The sequence below is a fragment of the Poeciliopsis prolifica genome, unplaced genomic scaffold (assembly GCF_027474105.1).
Source record: "Poeciliopsis prolifica strain line A6 unplaced genomic scaffold, Auburn_PproV2 SCAFFOLD005, whole genome shotgun sequence".
Taxonomy (NCBI): domain Eukaryota; kingdom Metazoa; phylum Chordata; class Actinopteri; order Cyprinodontiformes; family Poeciliidae; genus Poeciliopsis; species Poeciliopsis prolifica.
This window is the reverse complement of record NW_026562380.1, coordinates 1106257-1118594: the sequence shown is the minus strand read 5'-3', so window position 1 is coordinate 1118594 and position 12338 is coordinate 1106257. Positions and strand designations below refer to the sequence as shown.

Here is a 12338-nt window from a genome sequence, read left to right as displayed (position 1 = left end):
TTTATTGATTGTAGAGGATAAAACAATAACACCTCTGGCTTTTTTTCCCCCAATAAACGTTATTAACAGATAACAGGTTCTGCAACAGAAAATGAGTGCATTGAGGAAATTTTAGGCCTCATTTAGATTTGTTGCGCCTGGAGTGTCTATTACTTAGAAGCCGCAGAACTTCATTTTTATATAAAAAAATGTTTTTACATATTTGTTGAAATCATCATGATGTGATGAGAAAAAACTAACCTCTTGCTGCCACACTACAAAACTAGATCACCACAACATAGCCTGCTACGAATGCTAATGCTAGTTAGCATGATTGGTTTTCCTGGAACAATAAGTTGTTTTAGCACATTTAGCAGCATTGATTGACAGCGCTAACTTCAGATTCCTTTTGAAAATTCTTAAAACTGCTTATTTTAATTGTTCAAACACTGAATATAACTTGACATGCAACCATAAGCAAAGTGGACGCTGTCTTAGAGTCAACAGTCTTCCCTCGTTTTCAGAGGACAGCCAATCAGTGCCAAGGAAAATAAATGGAGCTTATGATTTGGTTATCTTGAAAAAAATCAGCCAATAGCGTGTCAAGTATCATTGAGCCTCTGTAGCTTTCCAAGATACATTTTCTTCAGGAAATTTGAGATATGAATAGGTGAATTTTCTGTGAATTATTTGGAGTTTCAATTCACATCAAAAAGTGGATACAAATGGGCGTTGATGATCCAATGCAATTTGCTTACCGTTTGTATGAAGCAAGGTTTTCTCTAAATGGAGGAAACAGTTAAATGCTCTTAATTTCTGCAACTGCTGATACTTTGAAGCTCATAAAGGTTCAACAAGACGCTGTGAAACAGATGTAGATGTTAGCTGGTGGTGCGTTGAAAGCAAAAAGCTCTCAGTAACCTCAGTGTGTCTCAGTCTCCAGTCAGAGCTGGTCTGGTCCAGGCCTGGTCTGGGATGGATGCCACATACTGAGGACTTAACGCCGCCCGCCTCTCCTCAGGCCAACCCCAGCTCTCTTGTTCTCAATTAAGCTCCCTTTCGTAGGCGCGCATGGTTTCAAATAGCCACACCACAAATAGATGCTTTTGATTTAATGACACAAAATTCACCTTTTGGATGGTTTTGTGCTTCCAAAAATGTTTTCCGGTGTTTTTAGAATTGAGACGTTTTGAAAACCTCCAGATTGTTGAGCCACATTCCATGGTCACCTAGCAACCCCGGCCAAGTGCAGCCCGTCACCTAGCAACCCCAGCCAAGTGCAGCCTGTCACCTAGCAACCCCAGCAGAACTCCACATTTATTTGAAGCTATTTTTGTTACGTGCAGCATTTTTATAACAGATTCAGATTCACAACCTGCTGTTTAAACTACAAAATGATATAAAAAGAAGAAGAAAATAAAAAAAAAGGGGAAGGCAGAATAAAAAATAAGTGCAAACTTTTGCAACTTTTTAAAATAGAGAGCCCAACCAATTCAAATGAACTGGAGTTTAATTTAAACTGGTTGGGGAGTTTAGCTTTGAGAGGCTGGCGGTGTGACCAGGTATCTCTTTACTCCTTCAGCCGACGGCAGACCCGCCGCAACAACATTCCACTTCTAATAAATGACATTTAAAAGTTTAATCAGCTCCAGAGGCGCCTGTTAGCGAACAACAGGGTCATTGTCTGGGTGGCTAATGGTGCTGGCACCACGGCTGAGTGTGTGTGGATGGAAACCAAGAAAGCTGGAGGCTATCAGGTGAGCCTGGACTGATTGATGGACGCCAAGCTGCTGTTTACACCAGTCACTTGTGAATAAATACCAGAATACACCAAATGTTCACCTGGAAATTTGTTACTTCTGTACTTTTGTGTTGCGTTAGCTTACGTTGTGAAGCCCTAGAGGTGATTTCACCTGGTTCAGACTTCATTTAAATGTTGCAAATCAAAAATATGTAGATTTTAAAAAGCTTTAGCTTCTGTTTGAAACACTGGCATCAAACTCATTTTAATTCTGGGCCACATCACAGCCTAGAATGAATTAAAGGGCACTTTGTGGCAGAATGTCTTGATAAAACTACCTATTAATATTGATAGACAGCTGTTTCTGTATTTGGTGAGAAATTAAATAGTATTAAACATGTTTTCACCTTCATCTAATTTGGCACAATACAAATGAAACTGCTGATTGATAAAATAACATTTAAAGAACACGACTGTTATTTCAGGCATTATTTCTAGAGTCCAGAGGGCCACATTACATCTTCTGGCGGCCCAGATTTGGCCCGTGGGCCTTCAGCTGGACTCATGATATTAAAGCTCTTCTAAAAGTAGTTAGTGGTTCAGAAAGCAGCTCACTCTGCCATGATGGATGTCAAAGCACTGCGTTAAAACCTGATAAGGTTGTCTGAAAATTATAATGGTGTATTAGGGCTATTTTAGATTTTAAAAATGAAAGGAGTACATTTTCACCCAAAAACTGAAATTTTGTAGAAAAAAACTGAATTTTTTTTATTAAAAAAAGAACTCTTGACACTTGAGGTTAATGTTTTCTAGAAATGTGAGAAAAAAAAAATCTTTAAAAAATGTTCAACTTTTGAATGTGAAAGTTGAAATTAAGTCAAACATTTTCAAAATTGTAAAATTTTCTGAAGTCAAACATTTTAGACTTTTGACATTTAGGAAATGTAAAAAATAAAAACTTGACAGTTGAAGATCAGAAATGTCCAAATTCTTATCATGAAATATTTTAGATAAATCTCAAACTTTGACATTGTTCTAGCAAATTTTTGACTTTTGAATTTTTTTCAAAAAAATTTCTATTAATCACAAAATTTTTAACATTTTCTACTTTTGAAACAAAGAAAATATCAAAATTATTTTTTTTCTTGCAAATAAAAATAAACACACCAGCTATTCCATTGGACTTACTTGATAGCAATTAAGAGTCACATTTTACTAGTCATTTTGAGATAATTCATTGTATATTTCGCTAGTGCTAAGGGTTAGCCTCAGCAGAGCTAGCGCAGGGACACTTTGTATGTAATTTGGGCTGGAACATGTCAGATCTGGCAACCCTCAACATGTTCCCAGAAAACTATTATTAACAAACAAAACCTATATGCACTGTTTCAGTCTCTTAACATTTCCTTAAAGAACCATCTCTGGATTATGGATCCAGATAGAATTAGGCTAAAATTCTGATGTTCAGACATCAGGAACATTGTACTGAATCCTTTTATGATTTGGGAACATACATGTGAACATGTTTAGCGGGGAATTACAGTGCAGTAATGCTGCAGTCATCACAACCTCTTTCACCTTGGGGATAAACTATGCATGTGGCCGCTCTCATTTCATTTCTAAATGAGATTACGGGACACATTTGATCCTCATAACCTCTCTCACACCCCTCACCCATCTCTGACTCCATGGCAGCATTTTGACAGCCACGGTTTAGTATTTCTTTCTTGGAGTCCAACTTTAACCTGCCTGTGCCCTCTCTGCCCCTTCCAGTTTGTAGTTACACAAAAATCAACAGAAATATTTTGGTTTATCATACAGAAAAAAATATGGGTGTTCCTTTTTTATATGTTCAGTATTTCATTCATACAATTCCAAACTAAATATTTAATTTTCAAGCTAAATATTAAGTTTCACATTAAACATTTAGTTCCAAATAAAATTTATTTTTTATGACAACTATTTGATTTTCAAACTGAATATATAGCTCGGACCTAAATATTTAAGTTGCTGGCTAAATATTTTGTTAGCAGGTTGGGCTAGCATGTTAACTGAATATTTAACAGGTAAACTAAACATTTAGTTGGCTTTAAATTCCCTTACAAGGTTCTTCTTATTTTGCTGTCCACTCTCCAACAGTCAGTATCAATAAATTATGTTTTCTAAAGTTTTTTTTCTTTCTGTTTGTATTTTGTATCTAAATTATCTTAAATTTCAGTGTGTGAAAAGTGATATTCATACGTCCAAATATACGAGGAAAGGCAGGGAGTAAGTCTTGTGTAAGAAGGGTTTTCTAAATTCAGGATTTTAACATTTATACACATACTGTTGTATAAGAAAAAGGAAGAAAAGAAAATAGATGTATGAATGCTCTGACATCACAATGATGCAAACACAAAGAGTGCAATCTGAAGCGTGTAAGCGTGCGTGTAAATAAATCTTCATCTGCAGACTGTCAATCCCCAGTTAATCTGTCCTGACTGCATTTAAGCATGAGCACAACGTGTTGAATGGTTCCCTGTAATGCAGCATATTTTAACCCTTTATACATACTAAAAAGCACATTTATAAAGTGTCCTGTTGTATTTCCACATTGGAAAATCTGCAATTTGACCAAATTATTGAAAGACACCAATTGTTTTGATTACCTGCACAGTATTTTATAGCGTAATTGTATTAATAATGCTACAGTATGTAACTTTATGAAAAATGTTTGGGTTTTTTAAACATATTTTTTCTGAACCAAATTACCAATCAGTTAGCAGGAGGGTTTCAGTGCTGTCAAACATCCTCATGTACTTGTTGCTAAATATACTAATGGCAGAAAAACTTACTGTTACAGAAAAACTATTTATTCACTGTTTTTGGTGCCTATGCTAATTAGGCTCTGCTATTTTTATCAGAGAGAATGCGCCACACAGAGTGTGATTGACAGCACTAAGGTCCGCCTCCTTGCTGTGATTGGTTGTTTCTGGTTGGAACTGGGAGAAAGCAAAGGAGATTTACCCAGATTATCTGTTTCATCTTCTACTGTCACAACATGGTGACAATTTCAACAAATATGTAATAAACAATGTTTTATACAAGTCACATGCTGTAACTTTAATGTGCTTTGATGTGCAGCCTATTCTTCCGCTTGCTCTTGAGCTAGTTTCAGCATATGAACTGCTCTGCACTCACATGGAAGCTGTTTATATTCTTGAACATGTGATGAGCAGAAAGTTTTTCTTGGAAACTGTTTTACATTTTTGATGTTTCTGTTTATATTTTTGGGGGTTTTCACACTTCATGTGTGAAAAATTTTAGCTAATTTTAGCTTTTTTCACACGTCATGGTGAATGTTACTGTAAATCAAGTAATCTAAGAGACTATCATTAGCATTTCATCTAGCTTTAGCTTTTTAACTAATTGTAGCTCATAAACTTTGGTTACCTTACAGTTTAGCTTTGTAAACAGTGTTTTGCACAAATTTCTGATACGCTGCATGAGAATTTTTGGTTTGGAATAAAGTTTTCACTCATCTTCTGCAGTTTTTCTATTTGGGGTTTCCAGGTTTTTGCTTTATTTTGGTACTTTTGTTTTAGTCTTAAATTTCCTGCAGTCAACTATAAAGGCTTCTGCAATTTTCACCAAAAACATTCAGCTTACAGCATTCACACTGCATTTAGTAGGAAATGCAATTTTTTTTTCTACCTTTATTTGTCGTTTTGTTTTTTTATTTTGGATATTTAAAATGGAGTTCCAGCATGAAATGTTCATGAAAATTTTAAGTTTTTTGATCTCTGAAAATGCGTTCTTAAATTATTGTCTTACTATTACTATTGTGTTACTTGAAAATGGTCGCAAAACAAAAATATTATTGCTATAACTTCCAGCAAAATTTGTTATGACAGTTTTTTGAGTATGCAACTGGTGTTTAATTTTAAAGGATAACAAAAGTCAACTCCAAATGCACATTTTCAGATTTGCAACCTTGTAGATTAATTATTCTACTCCACAATTATGGACAACAATGAGAAATGTTTGAGAAATTAAGAATATTGAACTGAGTCAATTCAGATATTCTAATGTTTTTGGTGCAAACTAAGACAAGTGTCTCCAAATTTGTCAACAGGGGTTTGCAGGCCGGCCCCTTCTCTCCTCCACTGTGTGTATATTTGTGCACGTGTGAGCACACAGTGTAATATTTCACTCTCCCTCCTCCGGGATTAGACCATTCATCTCTCGAAGCCCCGGCGTAGGTGTCTCACATAGTGCTAATGAGGAGAGGATGGAACAAGAGAGAGCCTGTGAGTCAGGAGGGAAGGAAGTAAAAATAGATTTTTTTCTCCCTCTCTTTTGTTGGACAGCAAAGACAGCAATCAATTATAAAAAAAGAAAAAGGTATTGATGAATGGGGAAGTTTTATTCCAGGAGTGATCCGTGCAATTTATTTTATTTTTGTCTTTGCATAAAATAAAGTAATTTACAACCAGTCATTGATTACAGCTGACATCCAACAGACCCAAAGTCTGCAGCGCTGCATGACGGCGGCGGCGTTATTGGCCTCCTCTGCCTGTATGCATGTTGTTGAGCAGAGCGGATATCTCCCTGCTTTCCCCAGTTACTCAAACAAGAGACTGGTTGCTTGGTAACCAAGCCACATCACATCACATCAGCGAGCGACGCAGACCAACAGAGAGGTGGAGGCAGAAGGTTGTGCTTGCAGGATTACATAAGTCAGCAGCCCGAGTCACTTCGCTCACCAAAGTGGCGTCTGCTAGTCAGAGGACACAAGGCGGGTGAAGACGAAGCGTTTATTTAAAAAAAACAAAAGAATGTCAAAGTGTTTGATTGAGCTATGTACCTCAAGTCATGTTGGAAATATCAAACCAAGGCTCTAAATACTTAAAGAAGAAACTTTTTCCCTCACTTTAGATAAATAAAACTGAACTTTTTACCCATTTACATGAGTCAGTTTGGAGCATCTTCATTTATTTACATTTTCAATAAATTTACATAAAACAGCTGAAAAAGTGTCTTCTTGATTAAACCGATCAGAAAAAATGAGTAAATGTTCAGATAAGGAACATTTAATGCTCATTATTTCTGACCAGAAATATGATCTGTTTTGAGTTAACTACATAAGAAATGCATGCAAAACATCAGAACATTCATTTCCTTGAGGTTGGTTATTTGCATAAATCCTCCATTTCACGTTTTACTAATAACAAACACTGATGTCCAATGTTCTTGATCAGTGATTAAAAAAAAGATAATTTATCATTAATAGTGCAAAGAATGCTCAGATTTTGATTTGGAAAAAAAAGCAAATCAATCTATAGGAAAGTGACAAAGTTATAAACACTTTTCTGACATAAATAAATTTATTTCTCTTCCAAATATATTAGGAATGACATGATAACATGATGCAGAGACCAACAATTGATTTTACATGGTACTGTCCCTTTATGAAAAGGTCAGACTTGTCGCCCGGGTCGTCAGAGCTCTCTGGGAATGATGGTGAAGGGTCGGATGGGACTGGACGCCTCCAGCTCCAGCGCCGTCAGGAAGCAGTCCGGAGCCTGGCTGGAGTCCCGAGCCTGCAGCGCTTCACCCAGGCCGCTCCACGCCTCATGGGACGTGCTGTGGACCTGAACAGCGTCACGCAGGACCTTCTCTCCCAGGTGGACACGACCCGTTTTTACCAGCAGGCGACCCTGAACAGCACACAGGGGAGACACAGGGAATATGACATGTTCGCTACAAAGCAAAATAAAAAAAAAAAAAAATATATATATATATATATATATATATATATATATATATATATATATATATATATATATATATATATATATATATATATAAGGCCATGTTAAGAAAATTTGAAAAATTACATTACAAAAATACATTTTATAATATTTCAAGAATAAAGTTGTACGGCAATCAAATTTAAACAATACGAGAAGTTAAAATATTTCAAAAATGAAATGAGTCTATTTAATTTAAGTATTTAAAAAATAGTACAAGAATATAGCTCAAATCGTACTGAATAATATTTTAAAAATAAAGTAAATATTACCAGAATCAAGTTTAAATGAGAATAAATTCATAATATGCAAAAAACAATGAGAACATAAAGTCATATTTAAAAAATAAAGTTGTACAAGAACAAAGTCGAAATATTACTAAATATTAATTTTAATAAAGTCAAAAATAATGCAAGAATAAAGTCATATTTCAAAAGTAAAGTAAATATTATTTTTCACCAGAAATGTCTTTTTTTAAACTATGGTATATTTTCTTTGCTTCATTTTTAAATCTTTTGTAACAGAATTGTTAAAATGTCAATAAACACAAAGGTTTATTGGTTGTCCTGTTTTTTCACATGACTATGTTTATATATTAAATAAATATTAAAAGACAAACCTGGTGCCTAATGTTGCGTTTAATCCTCAAAACTCAGTGAGCTTCAGTTTACCACCTAGCTTTTAATACTCTACTATGTTAATATTCCAAATATCTGTCATTAAAACATTTTATTGCATAAAAACCTCAAGTCAGCAGATGGTGGCTTTTTAAAATATATATATATAAAAATCATAAATCTTGGATTATAATGTTGCTCTTTTGTGGAGTTGAGTTGTTTAGGATAAAAAATGAAAACAAAAGCTAAACAGCCGCAACGAGAGTCCCATTCAGATGGGATTGAACAACTAAACGGAGAAAATCCACAAATGATGAGATTAAGAGGAAACCTCGGCAGAAAGGATGCACATTGTTAAACACAAACACACAGCAGTGCTGCAAAGTAGGTCTGATTTAATACAAAATCATCTTTACCATTTAACGTCCAGCTGCTACCTGCCGTTTCTTTTCTAACATCTACATTCCTGTTACGAACATTCAGTTGAAACCTAACCAAAGTGTTAAAATATAAACTCTGAAAGCCAACCTGACAACTTTACTATGGTGCCCCACAAGGCTGTGTTTAAGACCCAGTGACATCTTCTTGACACATCTATTAAGTTGCTAGTGAAAAGTAGTTATGATTAAGATATGCAGAACACTGACTCTGAATATAAAACACATTTGTAAATAGTAGGGAACAGCAAAGGTCAGGAGTGTTTTGGATGTCTCCGAGACAAAATGTTCAACGCTGTCTCACATTAAAGCTATAGATGGTGTGTTGCATGCACATAGAGGATGACAACAGGCAGCTGTTCCTCCACAATATCACATACACACATACACACACACTGAGCTGGCCTCAGGTCAGACAGACAAGTCTCGTTATGCAGTCTCTGCTCACAAGTTCCAGATTAATTGGACTGAACTTCACATAGCTGTCTGCGGGCTCTGATGCAACTTTCAATAACACACACTCAGTGGTGTTTTTGTGATTTGTGGGGACCCAACATTGTCTTCCATACATTTTCTACAGAATAACCCTTTCCTTTTCTTACCCCTAACCATCATACACCTAACCTGACTCTATCTAAAAGTCAATTCAGATATTAGACCTAAACCTAATCCAAAACAGCAGTTCCCCTCAAATGTCCCCACAAAAAGCAGAGGTCCTCACAACGTAGACAGGAATAGGTCCCCACGAAAACATAAAAACCTACCAGACACACACACTGTGTTTTCCTCTGTGATTCTGAGGAAAACACAGGAACAACAAAACTCCTGAGCAAAGAGGATGCACGTTGATGTTTACCAGTTCCTGTCTGAGCCCTATGAGTTCATAGGCTTACTCATTATTGTTCTCTTCTCCGCATTCAGCGTCGATTTGTCACTGTGTCAGTTTACAGAATAATTAGCATTTATGGCATCAGATAACCTACTCCAGATTTTTAAAAACATTTTGTTCCTCTCTTTTTTCGTCTATATTTAAACTCTGAGTGACGCCAGTTAAAGATGCTGTAATTGCAATGCTACTCCAGCAGGTGGCGATACTTTGAGCAGGTGAGCTCAACATTTATTGTTTTTAATCAGTTTTTTAGGATATTAAACCATCAAATTAGAGCAAAGTGCTAATATACTCATTCAACTTTCAAGTGCCTCACCTCTGACCATTCATGCAACGTTTTTGAAAAAATCCGTTTTTAGAAATGTGGACTGTGGATGCTAACATTAGCATTAGCTGATACATGTCTAGGTATTTTAGGCTTAAATAACTTCCATAATAGGCTAACTAATTTTAGCACAACTTGAACACAAGATCATATTTGTTAAACAAAAATTAACTTCCAGAGAGCCATGAGAGGTACATTCTAGCGCAAATATCTTACTACACTTGAAATAACACAAATAAGTAACTTTTCAGAATTTATTTCAAGTAAATAATTCCTTAATATTGATGAAAAAGTATTTATTCAACTGGCAGATTATTTCACTTATAAAAAGAAAATGTTCTCATGTTACAAGTGAAATGATCTGCCAATGGAACTTAATATTAATCAATATTAAGTTATTTGCTTCAAGTAAGCTATTTCTTGCAGAAAATTTATTTATGAATTAGTACACTTGAAATAAGACAATACTAAGATATTTGAACTAGACACTACACAAAAAATACTTCGTAAGATTTTGTGTTTTTACAAGTTAGGAATCAACGGCAGAAATTTAAGATAATTTTAAAGTCGCCATGACTTAAAAGAAAAGAGAACAGCTCCGTCAGTTTCTTTTCTTGTTCAGTCCAACCATCTGTCTTGTGTTTTACCTTAACTGACCCTCGTCGGTTTGGCCCTGAGGTTTCTATCTTGTGTTGTGGGCAGCTGCACATTCACGCCAAAATTAGATAAACTCCAGAGGAACTTCAAACAGTCCAAAACAGCTAATTAAGTGTGTTTAGCGAGAGAAAGATCAAAGAGATTCCCCTCCCAAAATAAGGAGAAAGAAACTTTCAAACATCCCAGCAGAAACCTGATTATGGAATCCAGATTAGGGATGTTTGGCATCAGCTGATGCTGTTTATGTGATTCAGTGCAACAACTAAAACACCAAGTTAGAGGTTTATTTACAGCAACCAGATTAATTTAATCACTTTTACTCAGATGAATTAACTGTCAAATAAGTAAGGATAAGCCTTAAATTATCTTTCTATTCATTGCAGATTTATTGATTATTTTAAAAAATGACGCTATTCATAGAATACAACAAATCAACTTAAAAAGCAGTAGCATAACTAAAAATTCAGTTACTGATTTTCTGTCTAGTGAATCATTTATTTGATAATAGTTTTTATTAAAGATGTGTCTAGTCATTTTGTAAATATTTTAACATTGTATCAATAGCTGTTTTCTAACTGCTTTATTTATTTTCCCTTACTTATTACACATATTACTAAGTAATATAATAATAAAACCCCTGAATCACTCATTCCCTGTCATTATCCGCTACTTAAACTGCTCCAATGGTCAATGTTAGTGTGCTAATTAACATATCGGTTAGTTTGACACATTTTTCTGAATGGGCTTAGGCACTTTTTAGTTTTTGTCGTAGTTTTTCTGACCCACCCTGTCTCGTATCCGCTCACTTTCTCAGACTCTGGTTAGCAGAAATTGCGCTATTTATAGCCTTACAAAGGAGGGGCGGGCCAAGGAGGACTGAGGGATTTCATTGGATAAGCCCAATGGCCAACAATAAAATCAACCAATGGGCTGTAGCGGTCTATAAAAATTAGATTTAATAGTATTTTTTGTTAAATTATGACAGCTTAGGGCTGCCAGATATGAAAAGTAAAAGCATCAGTCTGGACTTCAGACAGTCAGTCCTCCTCTGGACAGAAGTTCAAACTGAATGCAGCTTTTTTTTCTGTTCAAATTATAAAAAAATGGCCCATAAACTGATGGTTACCTGTATAAAGTCATCTCTTAAGAATCAACCAGGCTCAGGAGGACTCTCACCCACAGATAGGAAAGAAGAGAGAAAATGAACGGGGGACTAAAATGAGGAATGCAAGAAAGCAAGACAGAAGGAGCTAAAAGAATCAGGAGATGAAAATTGACAAAGATTAAGAAATAATTTAACGCAGCAGAGCGAAACATAGCAACAGAGGCACCATTCGACTCCCAGTTGTTTCCCAGTTTGTCCCCTTCCAGTTTTTCCGTCCTCCTCAGCCATCTTCCCTCCCTCCATCTATTCATGGTTATCAGAGGTTTTGCTCAGTAGAATATATTTCCCTGGTTGCTAGGCAATCCCATAAAGCAGTGAGAACGACCAAAGTGTTATAAATAATGTATTTGCATTATCTAATCAGCTGACAACCGCCCCCACCCACACAGCCAGAGAGAGAGGGAAAGACAGGGAGCGATGGGTGAGCATTTGATAATTGGAACGCGATTAATTCAATGAGCACAAGTCCTCGTCCTGAGAGCGTTCGTGCATATGCGAGGCCGCGTGCGAATATGCGTCTGCCGGAGAGGAGTAGCAGAGGAAGCGTGCGCAGCCGTGAGTCCGACTGACTCACAGCCGGCTCCACTCCAGACGGGAAAGGGACGAGACATGGAAGACGTAGGGAACGGGTCGGATTCATGCCCCACCGGGAACGAGGCTGGGGTTCAGGATCGGATCCAATCCAACGTGTTCGGTACCAGAGACCACAGGCGCAGATCGCATTTAATTACTCAAA

The 12338-nt window shown here is 36.2% G+C and overlaps 1 protein-coding gene across 3 annotated transcripts in view; it reads right to left on the bottom strand.

Moving 5' to 3' along the window:
• Positions 1–6502: 6502 nt before the first annotated feature.
• The window catches only part of ttc7a (tetratricopeptide repeat domain 7A), a 44500-nt gene continuing 38664 nt past the window's right edge, over positions 6503–12338 (bottom strand). For all 3 annotated transcript variants that reach the window (XM_055029350.1, XM_055029351.1, XM_055029352.1), the window contains one exon: positions 6503–7419. In XM_055029350.1, the coding sequence (XP_054885325.1) occupies positions 7201–7419 (219 nt within the window). In that variant the 3' untranslated portion in view covers positions 6503–7200. The remainder of the gene's footprint in view (positions 7420–12338) is intronic.